At 39.4% G+C, this 19,309-nt stretch overlaps 1 protein-coding gene across 1 annotated transcript in view; it reads left to right on the top strand.

Moving 5' to 3' along the window:
- Positions 1-6,988: 6,988 nt before the first annotated feature.
- LOC149276993 (synaptotagmin-2-like) overlaps positions 6,989-19,309 on the top strand; it is a 32,637-nt gene continuing 20,316 nt past the window's right edge. The window contains exons 1-3 of the mRNA XM_089503198.1: positions 6,989-7,045; positions 7,155-7,295; positions 7,684-7,699. Coding sequence (XP_089359324.1) covers positions 6,989-7,045; positions 7,155-7,295; positions 7,684-7,699 — 214 coding nt within the window. The remainder of the gene's footprint in view (positions 7,046-7,154; positions 7,296-7,683; positions 7,700-19,309) is intronic.

A 19,309-nucleotide genomic window follows, 5' to 3' on the forward strand; every position in this document is an offset into this window, starting at 1 on the left:
TTTGACTGTAGATACGGATGAATTGGCCCACCTAGTCTCCCCAATTCTACTAGATTGCAGTGATTATGTATTATTTATGTGTTGCACTTTATAATTCTCCGCATTGCTGGTCTCTGTGGTAGAGCATAGATGAAGCACACTCCTGCGTGGGTGACATTCCTTTTTGTTCCACTTGATGCAATGTGGGGCAACACATAACCTCCTCTGGGCTATGCTAGTATATCATGGATCATTGGTGCTGAAATTTGGTGCTCCGTGTTGGGCAGGAGGGAAGGGGAGATGCCTTCAGAGCAATGCTGTGTGTGTGATGCATCAAAAATGCAGGGCAGTGTTTTGCAAGGATCTGTTCCATCCTCCAGCCTGGCAAAAAAGGGGTAACTTATCCCATGGTGCTCACTGCAGGGTCACTCTGCGTGTGAAAACGACCCGAACAGCCTGAGTGGAGCAGTAACACAATGCAGGGCATTGTACATTTTAGGTGCCTCCCTGTACTGAGTCTGAATTGTTAAGGAACTATGTGATACTCCAAGATTACAATTGGCAGTGGAGTAAGGGCATGCCTCTTACTAAGCACCTTATTCAGAATTCAGTTTAATGCTATCCTTCTTTAGAAACCCTTCTTACTTTTGGACATACATCATCACAAAGTAATTCATCTTGGCACGATAAACACAGCTACCATGTTGGACAAAAGCTGTAGTGTTTAATCAGTTGGTTCATGTATTTTGGTTTTTTTCTGTTCACAAATCGCACATGGACCATTTGTGTAATAACATAGACCATATTATTGTCCTCTGTTATGGCTGTGATGTTTCAAATATAAAATAGGGTGCCATTTTTAAAAATAGTGTCTCATTACAAAACCATTCTTTGTGCCATTGCTACTTTTCACGCAGGCAGAAACCTCTCTCTATACCTTTTTGTGTCCTTAGTTTCTGCCTCAGCTTGTTTGGTTTTTTTTTATGATTCTTTTTTTAATCAATTTTATGAGATCCAGGAGCAAAAAAAAATAAATAAAAAATCACAATGCTGACAGATGGCAGGGAGTAACAGGACTGCACCTGACCTTCCACTTATGCAAATCTCCTTCCCTGCAGACACACCAGTCAGTTGGGGAGAACAGATTAAAATCTGAGCAGAATTCAGCAAAACTGAAATTCCAAGAGACCTGCTGCTATAAGCAATGCTTTATGTGAGGGTTCTAAAGAGAATAAAGGTAACTTTTCTAGCGAGTGGACCTTGTGACTCTTCCCAATATTGACCATGTAACATCATATTGCAGTTCTCTTCTAGTGACTAATTGCTGAAATGGGTATGGAATATTTAGGATGTTTTAAGGAATTTTGTAATTTCAAGCATATATCGCTGGTGTGGAATATTTTAACCCCTTAAGGACAATGGGCGGTCCCTAAACCCATTGAAAACAATGCATTTTGAGTTATTTGTCATTGAGGGGTTAACACTATCATTTACTGTGTGTTTTCAAAAGAGCAATAAGTTGAATTTGAAGAAGCGGCTATTTTGGGCAGAGAGAGAAATGACCCCGCTATTTAAATAGTTAGCAGAGCACTCACAATTTTAGCCAGCAATAAACCCGGTACATTTCAAAACATGCGGAGATTAAATTACTCGAAGTTAAATTAAATTAGTAGGAAAAAAAAAACATTTTGCTGAACCTACTCAGAATTATTTTTTTTCTCCCCAGGTTAAAAAATAAATAAATAAAAAAATTGATGTTGCTGCAGGAGAATTTTAAACCTTTCAATGCCAAATTATAGGGTTTCCTGTCCTTTGGGCATTGGAGATTTAAATATGGTGCTGTACATACAACCACTTTTAGAACAACAGCGGCCTTAACTGGGGGGGTGGCCTCCTCCATATCATCCCCCTCCCTGCTTCTGCGCAGTCGCATCCATTTTGGTCATTTTTTTGTGATCCTCTTCCCGGGTCTCTGATGTCTGTATGTCAGGGTTTGGGTGGGGGGGGGCGGTTGGGATATTTGGTGAGATGTAGCACGTTGGCATTTTTTAGATGTATTTATAAAGTTGTACCGTTGAAAACGTTTTTGTTTTTTTTGTTCTTTTTTTGGGGGTAGTGAGGCTAAATGTATGTATCTTTAAGGAATGGAAACTACACTATATATATATATATATATATATATATATATATATATATATATATATATATAATGTAGGAAAAGTTAAATGGAAATCGATCATTTGGGAATATGAAAAACTGTAACAAAGAGCAAAATGTGCTTATGAAAATCTGAATCAATACATTACAACCGATGAATGGTCCATTGTGATAAAACCACTTTTAAAACATTTTTGTACTTAATTCCTAAAGATGCTGTTTCATATTGTACACATAAACCGTGGCACGTAGCCATGTCTACAAATATTTCAAGATTCCTGCGACAAAACATAACTGGACAGAGCAATGACCAGTACTGGGCTATTGGAAAGTTAATTCATATTAAAGAATTGGCTGCATTGTAATGAGTAACTAAATTCAGTTATTCAGTTTCTGCACGTAACTGCACTGTAATCCCTTTTTTTATTTAGAGATTTCCACCTGATTCCATAGTGCTATTACTATAATAACATTAAAACACATTAAGACATATGGTTACAGAAGGTGGTAGTCAAGCACCTGAGTGGAGGTGTCATACGTAAAAATGTACAAAATAACAGAATGTGTGCTCTTAAACAGACCGTCCTACTCAAGACTAGAGAACTTGAGAAGTTAAAATATATATGTAAATATTATGGAGCTTTGGCATGTTTTAGGTTATTGATCCATCCTAAATTATTGGCAAAGTCGGCTGTTGAATGTATCGTTTTATTTCAAGACTTTGGTTTTAAATCTAATTCGACCACACTTACAATATGTAATATAAAAATTAAACTGTATTTACATGTCTCCTGAGGTTAGGGAATGTTTTATGACTGGCAAGTTTAACAGAACTTTGCCTCTGAACAAGCTTAAGCCCAACAAAAACGCACTGGGTGATATGGGATTCCTATAATGTAAAGAGCATGCCTTAAAAAAAAAAAAAAAAAAGCCAGTAAGATCTCTTGAATGGATAACCGTTGCCGGATTATTCATTAGATACATTAGGCATGTGCATAAGAGTGGGGGGGGGATCCCATGATTTTAATGTATAATCCGGATGTTGAGGGTGTATGGTGGCAGTAGCCATCCATGGTTAGTGTAGGGAGATATAATGTGACCCTACAGTACTATTGTGACAGATGTCTGAAAGGTAAGTGTAAGTCAAGTAGTGTGGCTCAGGCCCTTAATGAGATGCTTTGCATGCCATCTTGTTTTAGGTTTCCCTACATAAAACGCATTCTGCGCTTTTTATTTTTCCCTATAAAAGTTACGTGCATAAGTATAAAATAATACAGGTCATGTTATTTTGTAATTATATACATATACAGTGCCCTCCACTAATATTGGCACCCTTGGTAAATTGTCTTCCTTGTTTAACACTTTGATCTTCAAAAAAAATACACGAAAATACTCTGTTCTCATGGATAGCAAACAATTGCAAACACAAAGCAGGTTCATACAAAAAAAACAAAACGTTAAATGTATGTGTACCACAATTATTAACACCCTTTAGTCAATACTGCATCCCTTTGCTAAGATAACAGCTCTGAGTCTTCTCCTACAATGCCGAATGAGGTTGGAGAATACATGGCGAGGGATCTGAGACCCTTCCTCCATGTAGAATCTCTCCAGATCCTTCAAATTCCAAGGGCGATTCTGGTGGACTCTCCTCTCCGGTATTTCCCACAGGTTTTTTATGGGGTTCAAGACAGGGGACTGGGATGGCTCAAAGATCAAAGGCTTACACAATAAATAAAAATTTTCACGGCATTCTTTGCTCATTTTTACCAATATTAGTGGAGGGCACTGTATGTGTATATGTATATGTGTGTATGTATGTGTGTGTGTATGTATGTATGTGATATATATATATATATATATATATATACATACATACATACATACATATAAACAATGATATGCTATTGCACTCCAAACCTTTGTAGCCTGGTGCTAGATAACAAGGCAAAGTAAAATACAGTCTATGGATAGTTACCAGCACTCTTTACCAGCAGGTCTTTTTCCGATAAATACAAATTCCTCTTTTGCAGGTCAACATTTCAGTCTTTATTTGAGTTTCATCAGAACACAAAAAACTGACGATTACTGCGCTTATTAGCATTAAAATTTATATATATGTGTGTATATATATATATATATATATATATATATATATATATATATATATAATGTGTATATATAAAATGCAAACTTTCAATAATAAAAAGAAGGGGGACGTTTTCAATTTTAATGGACGTAACACCATCGACCTAGAAGGCTGTGTGTGCAAATCTAGCACTTTATATCCATATCATAATAATACTGATATATTCTGTTTTGTCAATTCACTTTGGTGTACATAGAATAATAACCCTGGTATTCTATGCCTATTGGAAAATGTTTTGCAATTTATGTGCCAAAACATATTTTGGTTAAAAGAACAAGGTGCAAAATACATTTAAAAAAAAAATTTGCAAGGGGCATTTTCACAAACATTTCTGTTACGTCTGCATCATTTTGCATAACTTTAAGAGAATTTTCTGCAAAAAAGTACATACTGATAGTAATAGCATTGCTCAGTATTTTACTTAAGATTTGAGTGAAAAAGCAGAGCAGGCTCTTGCAGAGTCATTTTGTTCCCAGACTTAAATCGATAATATAATTTGAGAAAATAATTATGATAGAGAGAGAACTGGCAAGAGAATTGTGGTTTAAAATCCCTCATTCACCATTCATTACGAAGAGCCACCACTATAAGTTTCACCAGCAAGAAGGGCTCAGCTGGCCCTGTATAATGTATTGGGTAGGGAGATTGAGGAAATTCCAATGACTTCACTACAATTTACGACCAAAACCATGTGGACACCTGACCATCACACCTATATGAGTTTGTTTGACATCCCTTTCCAAAGTCAGTATTAAAATGGAGATATCCCCCCCATCCCTTTGTGGCTAAAACATCATCCACTCTTCTGGGAAGGCTTTCCATAAGATAATGGAGTGTGCCTGTGGCACTTTGTGTCCATATCGATAAAATAGCATTTTTGAGGTCAGACACTTGTTGGATGAGAAGGTCCGGTTTGCAATTAGCATTCTAATTAATCCCAAAGGTGTTTGCGAAAGCGAAGGTCAGGGCTCTGTTCAGGCCACTCGAGTTTCTCCATACCAAACTCATCAAACCATGTCTTCATGTACCTTGCTTTATGTGTAGGGAGTCTCTAGAACAGGAAATCTGCTGCCGCCAACCTGGAAGCATCCAATTTGTCTTTGAATGCTGTAGTGTTGTTATCCTTCACTGGAATTGAATGAACCCTAAGAAACAGTCCCAGACCATTATCCCTCCTCCACCAAACTTTACAGTAGGCACTATGGATTCTGATAAGTAGCATTCTCCTGGCATCAGCCAAAAATCAATTCATGAAGGGTGATTTGTTACTCCGGAGAACACATTTCTTCTGTCTTCTTTCATCGGTCTTTTTTTGTCCGTCTGCTTCTCCATGAACCAGGCTTCCTGGATCGCAAACAAGAGGCCAGAATAATGCAAACATATTCAAAGAGAAAAAGTACAGAAACTAGTGATTTATAATTGTGTTTGTGGATATCATTTTTATCTTGCACCAACAATTTACGCAGTTCTCATTGACTAGAATTGACAAAAGAAGACAAAAAAGTTACATTAGGTAAGGAGGGCCCTGCCTGCAAGCCTACATTATAGGGGATGGCACTCTTGTGTTCATGAAAGTTCTGTTCGTTTTAGGTAGCCTATTACATTCCATCAAACTGCTGCAATTGTAGCACCAAGATATATCGTATAAAAAAAAAAAATTAGACCATTGTCTTCTTTGGTAGCAATCCACTGCTCGTGTGTGTGTGTGTGTGTGTGTGTGTGTTTGAGACCTCTGTGCCTGAATATGGTCGTTAGTTCTTGGTGACCAGGTAGAGATATAGACAGGAAAGAGATGGCTAGGTAAAACGCTGTTTAATTTAACAAGTATATAAACATAATATCTGCTTACATAAAGTGCCAATGCATTAGAGTAGTAATGTCTCAGGAGAAGATCAGCCTCACACAATCCGTGTGGCGATCGGTATACAGTCCACTCTTCTGAGCTCCTATTTGGGAATTGTGCACATGTGCACTACGTGTTTCACCTGAATTGGCTTCCTCAAGGTGCTTCAAGTTTTGGATGGCCATCTCTCTGCTTAAATACCCCGTGTTGTTAACTCATAATCACCCATTATGTTAATGTGTTATGTGTGTGTGCGCGTTGGGTATGTTAGTGTGTTTGTCAAGGTAGGTATATGTGTCTGAGTATGTTGGTATATGTGCGTGAAGAAATTGTATATGTTTGAGTCTGTGTGGGTTAGTGTCTGAGCATGTGTCTCTGGGTATGTTAGCATGTGTGCCTGGGTATATTAGTGTGTAAATAAGTGGGTATGTTTTTGTCTGGTTATCTTAGTGTGAGCACCTGTGTGTGTTACTGTGTGTATGTGTATTTTAAACTTCGCCCCAGGCAGCATTATGTCTTGGGCCGGCCCTGGGTCTTTGGTTCTGTTAATATGGTTGTTAGTGTGTGAACATGTGTCTTTGTCAGGGTATGTTAGTATGTGTGTGTCTGGTTTGTGATAGTTTGAGTATGTGTATGTATGTTTGTGGGTGTTTATGTTGATGTGTCTGTGTGTGTTAGTGTGAGAACTTTGGATCCGCCTCCAAATGGAAGGCAATGTGTCTGGGTATGTTGTGCGTGGAGTTGTGTGTGTCTATGTATGTCAGCATGTATGTCTGTTTGGGTTTGTGTGTCTGGGTAAACGTTTTTGTTTCTGTGTGTTAGTGTTGAATGTCTAGTTATGTTAGTGTGAATGTCTGGACATGTTAGTGATTGGGTGTGCGTATGATGATGTGTCACAACTGCTGGCACTGGGTCAGGTAAGACTCTGAGCAAAAGTTTCAGACTTAGAACTCAGTATAGAGCAGGCAGGTGTAGAAGTACCTGCTTGCATTGGGCTATCTGCTGCATCCTTGGCCTTCTTCTTAGGAGCAGAAACAGAGCAGGGAACTGGTGGAGGATCAGAGACTGGCAGGTGGCAGCGCAGTCTGGGGTGACTGGCAAGTCCGCAGCAGAATATGGGGAGTACCAGCAGATAGAAGTGGACAAACTGGGGAAATGGCAAACAAGGTCAGGAATACCAAGGTCATACACAGATGGAACAACTGCATGGTACGGAAGGATAATCCAAAAAATAACAGTCCAATGAGGTCAAAATGGTCAAAATCAGGAATACACAGATCAAGCAACAAACTCACAGTATTGCAGAACCAAGAAGCACAATGCTTCAGGAAGGGAGCCTGGGAGCACCAATGGTATATAAAGGTCATTAATTGCCTGACAGGCCTCAGGTGTGTCAGGAGCTAGCAATAACTGTACATCTACATACAGGAGGTTCTATGAGAGTGTCTGTAATAGTGTGTTAGTGTTTGAATGTGCGTTAATACGAGTGTTTGGGCATGTTAGCGTGAGTGTGCGTGTTTTACTGTGTTGTATTTTTTTTTTTTTTACTTGGTAGATATTCATAAGATCCGGTAAGATCAACTGATTTTTTTGTTAGATCTATCACGCAGGAGGCAATATCCACAATCTTATTTTGTATACGGGGGATGGGAATACATACGGGTTGGCCCTGCTCAACAGAAATTTGGATTTTTTTTTTATTGATTTTGGTAGATATTTGTTAGATCAGGTGAGATCAACTGATTTTTTGTTAGATCTATCACGCAGGAGGCGGTATTCACAATCCTATTTTGTGTGCGAGGGGTGGGAATATATACGGGTTGGCCCCCCTCAACTGAAATGTGGAAATGTTTATTGATTTTTATAGATATTCATTCGATCCAGTAAGATCATCATTTTTTTCCCGTTAGATCTATCACGCAGGTATTCACAATCCTATTTTGTGTGCGGGGGGGGGATAGGTTTTATTTCTCTATATGCTTTGTTTCCTAACTTAGCTTTGTATAGCGTTTCCAGGGGCGTCCTCAGGTGTTCAGGCGCCCTGTGTGGACCACCCCTGAATTCCATGGAACAGAGGTAGAGCTTAGCGGGACAAAAACTATAAATTTCAGTTGAGGTGGGGGCAACCCATATGTATTCCCATCCCCCGCACACAAAATAGGATTGTGAATACCACCTCCTGCGTGATAGATCTAATGCAAAAAACGGTTGCTCTTACTGGATCTGAAGAGTATCTTCCAAAATCAATAAAAAAAAGCCAAATTTGAGTTGAGGGGGGGGGCAGTAATTAGACTAGATCTAACAAAAATGTTGTCTGATCAAACCTGATCTAACACGGAGCTATCACAATCAATAACAGTTTGAATTTTTTGTTGAGGGAGGCTGGCTACGGGTTAGTCCCCCCCTGAAAAAGATTGTTAATATTGTATATTTTAGAGTTGATCTAACAAATTGAATGATCTTTTGTTAAAATTCTTAATATGTGGGGGCTAACCCAGGGGAGCTGTCCCAGTGTGGGACCCTGGAACAAATACGAGGCATTAATCCATCAATGATGGAGGACATAGTATTATGTCCACAACAAACCTGCACTTTACTCCATGAAGTGTAATTATCTGATCTACTTTTGCAGTTTACTCATTAAAAAGAAAGTTTCAATTTAGATTATAAAGGGCCAGTTCCAGATAGTGTTTGCTTTAAGGAGAACTTGGCTGGCACTTAACAATGCACTAGTTAAATCAGTGAGATTTCTTTAGTCTCCTCCCCCATTAAGTTATGCATTCTACAGGGCTAGTTCAGTTTGATAATATTGCCAGTTTTGGCCCTATAACATGCAAAATAAATTTGAGGCAATAAACCAAGAACGGCAGCTGCTTCATAGGCTGTCGTACAGTGGACATCTCAAGGGTTAACTCTTGTACCATTACAGAGGAAAAATCTTCAATATACCAGACTGATCCTGCCCCAAGGGCAGTCCAGAATTGAAATGTGAGGCAAATTTCCCCTGCATGAGGGAGCCAACAACGCCAGATGTATGTTTCCGGCCTTCATTGGCCTTGTCAGTGGGTTACGGTTGGTATCCCTTTGCCTTTGTCTCTGCAATCTGTCTCTTTCCTTCTCAGTGTGATAGTAAGCGGGAGAGAGACAGAATACAGAAAGAAACAATGATTCCGTAGGTCCTTTAAAAAAAATTTAAAAAAATTAAAAGAAATTTTTACCTGTAATTTGAATGTATCTTTAGTAGTAACTGTGGTGGGGATTAGTTAGTGGGAATTGATTAGAATTAAGGTTAGTTAGGGGTTAAAAATCCTCAAACCCACCCGAAAATGAAATGATAAAGGTTGGTTTTCATATCAGGGCAAATTAACAAATACATTTTTGATATTAATACTTGCTGTGTAAAATTTATATACCTGTAAAACTGTGAACAAAGGCGTTTTTTTTTTTTATTCAATTTTAAAAATTGTATTCAGAAACAATAATGTCTTATATATGAATATGGTTTTAAAAAAAAAAATAGTGAGAATTTCTATGGGTACATTAAATGAGAACGAGGGAAATAATGGCTGGAGAAAACCGTAGCAAAAACACTAACGTTTCTCTGGTGCTATAGTGTAGAAGGACTTGGTCCTTATGGAGTTAAGAGACACAGGAGCCTGCATACGCACTGTGATGGAGACCCATATTTGGACTGAGTAGCTGTGCTGTAGAGATCTTCCTTGCTGCTGAAAGCTCAATTGCTCAAGGGATTAACCCTTCATATGCCCCCAAGCACTAGCCGAGACTGAGTGTAGGGGTAAAACAGAAGGATTAGGGGTATAATCTCCTCAACCACCAGCCAGCCCGGTGCCGCCACACAGTTCTATGGCCAACAATGCCCACCTGCCAAAGAGTCACTATTTTGGGGTGATCCCGAGGGAGAAGTGTCTATCGCGGGATACCAATGAAGAGCGCTGGGTCCGAAGATGTTATGGTTCAAAAAGCAACGTGTTCTGATATCGGGACCTTGAGCATCAACGTCTGAAACTTCCCCGGGAATAGCCCGGGCAGTAGTTGGGCCAGAGTTCCATAGCTGTGGCCGGGTAAACCCTGGTCCTAAAGATTGTTAATAAAACCAGGGTTCCCAAGCAAGCTCCCTCTCTGTAACCACCACCGAGTGTTGCCCACACAAGCTTAATATAACCTCAAAAGAGCGGCGTGGTGGGACATATGGTGTCCGTTTGATCTTTTCTTAATAAAAATACTCTGCTCTCATGGTTATCAAACATTTGCAAACACAACACAAGTTTATCCCACCAAAAATGTTAACTATATGGTGGCGCAATTATCGCCACCCTTTTAGTCAATATTTTGTGTTACCTCTCTTTGCCAAGATAACAGTCTTCTCCTATAATGCCTGATGAGGTTGGAGAATACATAGCAAGGGATCTTAGATCATTCCTCCATACAGAAGTTCTCAAGATCTTTCAAATTTCAAAGACGACGCTTGATTTTGTGGTCAGTAAACCATTTTTGAGTCCATGATGCCATGTATTCTAATAAAATATCTAGGTCCTCTGGCAGAAAAATAGCCCCAACATGTTAAGGAGCCATCACTATATTTAACTGTGGGCATGAGGTACTTTTTCATATGGCTACCTCCCTGGTTGCGTCAAACCCACCTCTGGTGTTTATTGCCAAAAAGCTTGGTTTCATCTGACCATAGAACCTGATCTCATTGAAAGTTTCAGTAGTGTCTTGAGTTAAGTTAAGTTTGTTTTTGGATAAGAGTAGAGGCTTTTTTCTGGAAACCCTTCCAAACAATTTGTGGTGATGTAGGTGACATTGGATTGTAGCATACCTCCCAACATTTCAAAATGTGAAAGAGGGACACTTTTTTTTTTTTTTAATTTTGCGGAACTCACAATACAAGCAATTGCACTTTAAAATGTCGCGCTTGCATCACCACTTCATTTTTGTAAGCAGTCATGCATATTAAAAATAACCAACACATTGAATTGAATTCCTATAAGGTTCCGCCAGACATACTACTTCCATTATGCTCGCTGAGCAGCATGGGAAGTGCAGCAACAGTAAAGCTGCAGATGCTAGCTGTGAACTAAAATGCCTATGATTCTCAGCCAGCCAGGTGTCCACCATAATGCTGGCTAAGCATCATTGGAAGGGTAGTCTACAGCAGCAGAGATTTTTTTTTTTATTATTAAAAAAAAATCTAATGTTAGCTTCCCTCCCAGGACCCCTACACACTGCCTTTACACACACCTGCCCATAAACACACACATATACACATACACTGCCTTAAACACACATATACACGTACACTGCCTTTACACGCACACATATACACGTACACTGCCGTTACACGCACATATACACGTACACTGCCCTTATACACATATATACACGTACACTGCCCTTAAAGAAAAATATAGACACCTACACTACCCTTACACACACACATATACATGGACACTGCCCTTATATACACACATATACTTGTACACTGCCCCTACACACACATATACACACACACACACATATACATGTACACTGCCCTTTGATTTTGGAATCAAAATATTTGCTACTGCAAAAAATTTTAGATGAAAAAGTTCCATTTTATTCAGTGGAACAAAACAGTGATCACATTATTCTTCACGATATTCTTTTAAGAAACTTTTATTTCTTTATTAATTCATGTAAACAATTTTTTCATATTTAATAAAAGCTATGATTGAGATTTTTTTTCCCTTTTATTTGCCAACCTGCCCCCCCCCAGTTATGCACATCTGTCCCCAGGCTTGCCACTCTGCACCCAGAAATACCTTATAACCCCCTACATGACACTCTACCTCCCTGATATGCCTTATACCCTCCTATATGCCACTCTGTCTGATGATATGGCTTTTAACCCCCCTTTATGCCACTCTGCCTCCAGAAATGCTTTATACCCCCTATATGCCACTCTGGCATATAGAGGGTTAAAAGGCATATCATGGGACAGAAATGCCTTATACCCCCCTAAATGGCACTCTGCCTCCGATATTAATTTTAACCCCATATATGCCACTCTGCCTCCCTGATATTCCTTTTAACCCTCTATATGACACTCTGCTTTCCTGATATTCCTTTTAACCCCCTATATGCCACTCTGCCTTCCTGACATTCCTTTTAACCCCCTATATGACACTCTGCCTCCCTGATATTCTTTTTAACCCCTACATGCTACTCTGCCTCCAGAAAGCCCTTTAAAGCCCCCCCCATATGCCACTCTTAACCTACCCCGACTTACCAGTGCTTCTTTAGACTTCTCCCTGTGCTCAGACAACCTGAGCAGCTGCTGCCGGCACTTCCGCCGGGTCTTCCATGAGAAGGTCATCTGATGCCAGTGCTCTGTCATAGAAGGCCCAGCAGAAGTGGAGGTTGCAGACGTCCACTGGCAGCTGGAGAGGAGGATTCAGGTCCCCTGCAGTGCTGCGGGGGATCTGGATCTTAGTGTTGTACTCAGACCTCTATTTCAGGTCTGATTAGAAGACGAAATCTTCCGGCACTCAGCATTACAAGCCGGCACCGAGACCGAACAGGGAGACTCGCCGCAGAGGAGAGAGAGAGGGGCGCCGAGCCGGTACTGACAACTTGGTAAGCGAAAACCACTCGCGCCCCCTTTCTCTCTCTTTCGCTTTAAAAAAAAAAAAAAAAGGTCTTGGGGCGGCAAAGTGCCGCCTCTTCAAAAGTGCCGCCTGGAGCGGTTGCCCCACTCGGCTCCATTGTCGGGCCGGCCCTGCCAAGGTGGAACACAGTCTCCCTGAAAAAAATGAGCAAATTACCCTTCCATCGCAAAATAGGCTATTTACGACCGACTTATTTACGATATAGATGCTTTGCCACCTCAGCACAGTCTTTATAGACTTTATTAAAAGAGAGATTGCGTGCCAGGATATGACATTGTATCCTGGTTCTCCGTTTCTTCAAGGCGTGCTTTTCCTTTTAGTGTACTGAAGACGCAGACCACGGTAGAGTGAGGGTAGCAGGGGTTGTTTCGGGCAGGTGTATGTATATATATATATATATATATATATATATATATATATATATATATATATACACACCGTATTTGCTCGATTATAAGACAAGGTTTTTTCAGAGCAAATGATCTGAAAAATACCCCTTGTCTTATAATCGGGGTCATCTTATAATCATACCTCAAATAGAGGTGTGACTATGAGACCAAGATCCAGATCCCCCGCAGCGCTTTGGGGAATTCTCTCTGACAGTCGGAGGGTGTATGCATGGACGCAGACAACCCCCGCTGCTAACCGCACCTCCTTCCGGCTGCAGCAGAAGCACCAGTAAGTTTGATGGGGGGGGTGTTAAGTGGGGGGCATAAGGCATTTCTGTAGGCAGAGTGCTCTATGGTATGCCTTTTAATCCCCTTAATGCCACTCTGCCTCCAGATATGCGTTTTAACCCCCTTTATGCCACTCTGCCTCCAGAAATGCCTTTTAACCCTCTATATGTCACTCTGCCTCCTGAAATGCCTTATACTTCCCTATATGCCACTCTGCCCCATAATATGCCTTTTAACCCCCTAAATACCAGAGTGGCATATAGAGGTATAAGGCATTTCTGGAGGCAGGGACATAGGGGGTCAAAAGGCATATAATGGGGCACACTGGCATTTAGAGGGTTAAAAGGCATATCATGGGGCACAGTGCCATATAAGTGGTATAAGGCATTTCTGGGGCAGAGTGGCAAGACTGGGGAAGATGTGCATAACTGGGGGGCAGGTTGGAAAATAAAAGGAAATAAAAACAAAAAATATATATATAGCTTTTATTTTAAAAAAATAGTTTACATGAATTAACATTTACAAGTAAAACTTTTTTCCTATAGGCTTGTCTTATATTCAGGCTTTTTCTTTTTTTCCTAAATTAATATTCAGATTTTGGGGGGGTCTTATAATCAGGGTCGTCTTATAATCGAGCAAATACATGCCTCTGATCCCCAGAGAGTGCTTTTATGTGTGAGGCATCTGGACATCTCCCATCTAGTCTTTAGCTGCTGGGGTAGGTAGCTACACTACAAAAAAAACCCTCAGACTGCAACAATGTATGAGATGCGTTGATGGCTGTCTGAGCTTATTTTTTAAGCTATGTTGCTGTTAAGCGTAGGGGTTAAAGAAAGAGAATGCATAGAATGCCCGTAAAGAGAGCACAAAGAGGATCCAGTCATAGTTTAAATCCATCTGTAGTCTAGACTACCCAGTGGCTGTATGTGAATTGCAAGTGGAACACGTAGTAGCCCAAATTCTTTCAATCAGTGCAGCCTAGGGGGCATTTCCCCTCATGTCCTCCCCTAGGTAAAAGTAAAAATAGTATGGAGGCTCAGGGAAGATTGATGTACGAGTAACATTTTAGGCACATGCTGCAATAGTGGCAACCTGCATGTAACATTCCAAAGCATATTAGTATAACTGCAAAATGACTTGCGTTCCAAAGATTTCCCATCAATTTTAGCCCATGCAACATCTTGGAGCATACGCTTGTTCCTAGTATAGCGGCAACACACCTCGAACCATGGAGATTACTGTCACGTCCTGGTCCTCACACAAATCTGTCTTCGATCACACTCGCGCTTTCTGCTGTGTAAGCTGCAAACTGCAAAAGTCAGCAATTTTAACCACGGAACGGTAGAAGAGAGAGGGAGATACAACACATTTTTTTTCATCCTCAAATGCCCTGCTAATATTAATATTTCAGATGCGAGGTGTACTAATGCAGAGTATGTCGCTAATGATGACCCATAAAGGCACACTTAATGGTACACTGTACAGCATACTGACAAGCACACAATGAGATACATAATAGTCAGGCTGAATGGAGACTGTAAAAATAAATGTCCTGCAGACAGTAAGGATGAAGAATAAAGTACTGCAGTACAATGTTCCTTTTCACTCTATACTAGAATGGGTCTTGCATGTGTGTATACAGTATGTATAATATATATATATATATATGTATTTGTGTGTATATATATATATATATATATATATAATTGGCTCTGCGGTTAGGTGCTCTGCTCCCTAAACTTACAGCCAAGAGAGACCACTCCTTTTCTGCAGCAAAAATACCATAAATGAGATACAGTATTGAGAAAACGTTCAGCCAATGAGATCACGAGAGAGAAAGGGAGAGAGAGACAGAGAAGGAGAGAACGAGGGATAAGGGAAGAGGTGACAGTGTATAAGGGAGTAGAGTGACTGATTCTTGTTACCGGACAGCATAAAGGGGTAAGTGCGATTTACTATACATTTTACTCTATATAAACTACTCATAGGGTTTTAAGTTGTCTGCATCCACCGGACTGTTAATAAATACAGGTCAGGTTGACTAATAGATGAAGAGTAGACGGTATACATCACATTGAGCTTTGCAGATTTGTTATACCATTCCAATCATAACCAGTAATTGTACATCATGCTTCATATAATGTTTCCTATAGTGACCCATTGTTCAGCTCACTTGTTTTTTTGCTGATTTGTCTGTAACCCCTGCATACACCACCCCGTTTCATTCCGTCTGCCGACCCCTCCTTTCCACTCTCTCGCTATTAACAAGAGAGTATGAGTTTAAACTGCACCAAATGAGGCAGAAAATGAACTTTCAGGCACCAGAGAGCTGCTGGATGAAAAAGATTGAATAGCGATTCAGTAAAAGTGCTATTTCTTTTTTCTTTTCTTTTTTCATTTAAACTACGACCCAGGAGGGGGTTAACACGAAAACCTCTGCTTTGATTAAAAGCAGCGGGTTAACACATTGTTTCACAAACTGACTTTAGCCTTCCAACTGTCAACAGAGCTTATATACAGTATATATATATAGATAGATATATATATAGACATATAGATATGTGTGATAGTGCCGCTTTCATGTACAGTATAAGGATACTCATTTACGGGATACATTTTGGAGGAAAAAAAAAGATGCTCGAAGCTTTGTTTCTGTGAATTTGAGGTTGTTATATGTATCATGATAAAGGAAACATGTTGAATAGATACAGGGAACCCATAATATATAGTTTTAATTCCCAGGTTGGGCAGGTAACGCGAGCGTTCGTGGATGTTCTGTGCAATTGTCGCAGTCCCCTTGCCCCTGTAGGCAAAGGCATGGAAGGATTTTGTGCAGGTGATCTAATATCCCTCTACCGAACAAGGGCAACTCCAGTGCCAGCTTCCCATTGCCAACAAATGCCAATGAGAGCGTATCTTAAGATTAAAATTAGAAGAAACATGAATTTGACAAAGAAAATGCAAGTTTGTCACATCGGGGTATAATCAGCGCACCTGTGCAAAGTGCTTAATGTTGGCCAACTGGCCATACAGACATCTGCTCTATGACACTTTTGCATCCGTCTTTTTTCCCTATTGCCTTAGATGGTTAATGACACTGAGATGTCTACTGGACACATGTCATTGTAATTTATCTCCTTCTCTAACGAGGTGAACACAGATCTGTCACTTTTCCTAAATCCTACACTTTACAGTTCTATACACTAAATAAGACTATTGCAACAGTGTTTATGTATTAAAGTTTATACAATAACTATATGGAAAGCCCACCCTATAAGTATTCAGTCCGGAAAGGTTTTTGATTTTCCTTTTCTCAGGAAAAACATAACTTAAAGTGGAAAAGTCTTTCATAGCTTGCATCTTTTGGCAGAGATAGATAATGTTGAGGAATAATTAGTAGAAGTGTATTTAGTTTACAGGCATTATGCACTATAGTACAATACATATATAATAGATTATTATAGATTTATTATTATTATTATTATTATGTGTTCAAATACTTGCATTCTTTACGCTTGTATTTTATATACACAGAATAAGGTGTAGTTTTGCTTGTATGACATTGCTCCCCCAACACGTAAGAAAATGAAAAACTCACTTTTGTAGAAAGCATTATTATACAGATACGCATATTTAAAAAACAAACAAAAAAACATTTTGTAAGCACTTCTCCTTCACTGGGGTGCTTTTCTAAAGAAAAAGTGCCAGGTCCATAGCTTGTCATTGTGTAGGTCATGTTGTTTACTTTATCACTGATGCCTGACAAAGAACATACAGGTCATGAACCTCAAGGTTGTCCTTAAAATGCCTACAGTGGTAACTATCTTGTTTTATTATATAGTGCCTTCCGTTTGTTCACTATATCCCCTCATCTTGGGAAGGTTAGTGTAACGCTGCTGACAATTAGTACTGCTGGTAGCAGACAGATCTCTAAAAATGAAGGTTTATTACTATAGAGAGAGCTTGGCAGTTTTTTCCAGTTTTCTGGAGCAAAAACCTCCATGTATGTTAAAACCTGCTTCTCAAAAAAAGAATAATAGAAGAAAGTAACTGTTTATCCTTTACATCTCCTTTGGCAAGATCATTCGCATATACAAACTTATATTACATTCTCTACGGCCAACCCTTATTTTACAGTGTATGGAGAAGCTTACAATATGTCCCTATTTTATACATGATCTCAAGGTTCCTCAAGGCAGCCAGCCAACACATTGCATTTTCACTGTTATGTTTTTTAACAAACAAAACTATCAAACTGTGTTACTGTGGATTTGCACCTTAAAATATATAAATCCCCTCATGTTTCACTGTGTTATGTAAGTAACTTCATACTGTTACAGAAGTATGAGAACCTCAATGAGTCCAGAACTGAAATGTAAGGAACATTTCCCCTGCACAAGAGAACCAGGAACCCTAGACATCTGTTTCGGCCTTCATGGGCCTTGTCAGCATAATGTAAAGGCACAAGTGAGCGAGGAGGTTCATGTCTGGACTCAACTTTACACTTGAGGTGAACCTTAAGTGATCCCCAAAAGAAGATATTCTATACAATGGAGTTAGAGAACCACTCGACTGAGTTGAGTAATGGCACAAGTAAGAGTTGTTCTCTTGTGTGAATGCACAATATATACAACTATTCAAAGCTGATGTAACGCTCTCCCAGGGAAAATCTTTACCCAGTATTGAATATTTACTGCACATGTACCTGGGGTGCTGCCCTGGGTCAGGCCTACTGTAGAGCAGTGTCCAGCCTAAAGTCAACAGTGGTGGCAATCCAGGGCCTGACAGAAGCTGACTGGGATGCCTGGCACAAAGACTATTCCTGAACTAAACTACTTTACTACAATATAAATGAAAGAAAATTCATATTGTATTGTATAATTGTTTATTTTAAAGATACAGTCGGTGAGTCAAATGCAAATAATGGCACTATGTACTCATGTTGGGAACCATAGTGTGACCCTGCTGAAAAAATCAGCACTTCTAGCGGAAGATAGATCTCTGAAAATGAAGGTCTATTACTACAGAGAATATTTGATTCATTTCATTTAAAGGGACAGCCTATTGTCCCATATAGCCCCACCAACACGTACTTATTTATTTTTTTGTGCCCCAAATTTCAAACACTTACCTGATGAGCAGAATGTTCCCTCTGCTATAGTGATTTTGGCTGTTTGAAGCATGCATGAGCCTTGTTGGACCACCTGGTGATAATGAAGCACTTAAAATGGCTCAAGTGTCCCTTTAAGTGTACATAGTTGTGCTTTTCTAAACCAGGAAATTATTTCCAGCTGGTACTACAAACAGAAATACTGTAATATAACCCACATAAACCACTTAACTTTCACAGACGGTATCCTCTGCGAGTGTTGATAATATAAATGTGTGCATATTGTTTTGAAGTCATGTTTACCATTAGGGTTCAAAACTGGGCATATTTCCTCTTAACTTTGGAGACAACATATGTACGTCCAAAGAGAAAAATGTATTTAAAGAATATATATTATAAAAAAATATATATATATAAATTTGGCATGCATTATGCATGCTTTTCCCAGCAGAATGTTAATGGCATTTGTATAGCCTCTTCTACTGGAACGTTGCATCAGGTATCTACTAGCCTTCCTGTACAAGAGAAAATGCCCTGTCCTTTATAACCTTAAAACCTGTTACTATTAATTAATTTATTAATAGAATTATTACCATCTGAATTTTCTATGGCAATATAACCAGACATATCTGGTAATAATATTTATGCTGAATATATTGTCTCGTAATAATATTTAAATATTACTGTTTTGATTTTAGCTGTTAAGATATTTTCTTGACTTTTGAG

This window comes from Sceloporus occidentalis, unplaced genomic scaffold, assembly GCF_023333645.1.
Source record: "Sceloporus occidentalis isolate IW3139 unplaced genomic scaffold, rSceOcc1.0.p SCAF_222, whole genome shotgun sequence".
In the NCBI taxonomy this organism is placed as follows: domain Eukaryota; kingdom Metazoa; phylum Chordata; class Lepidosauria; order Squamata; family Phrynosomatidae; genus Sceloporus; species Sceloporus occidentalis.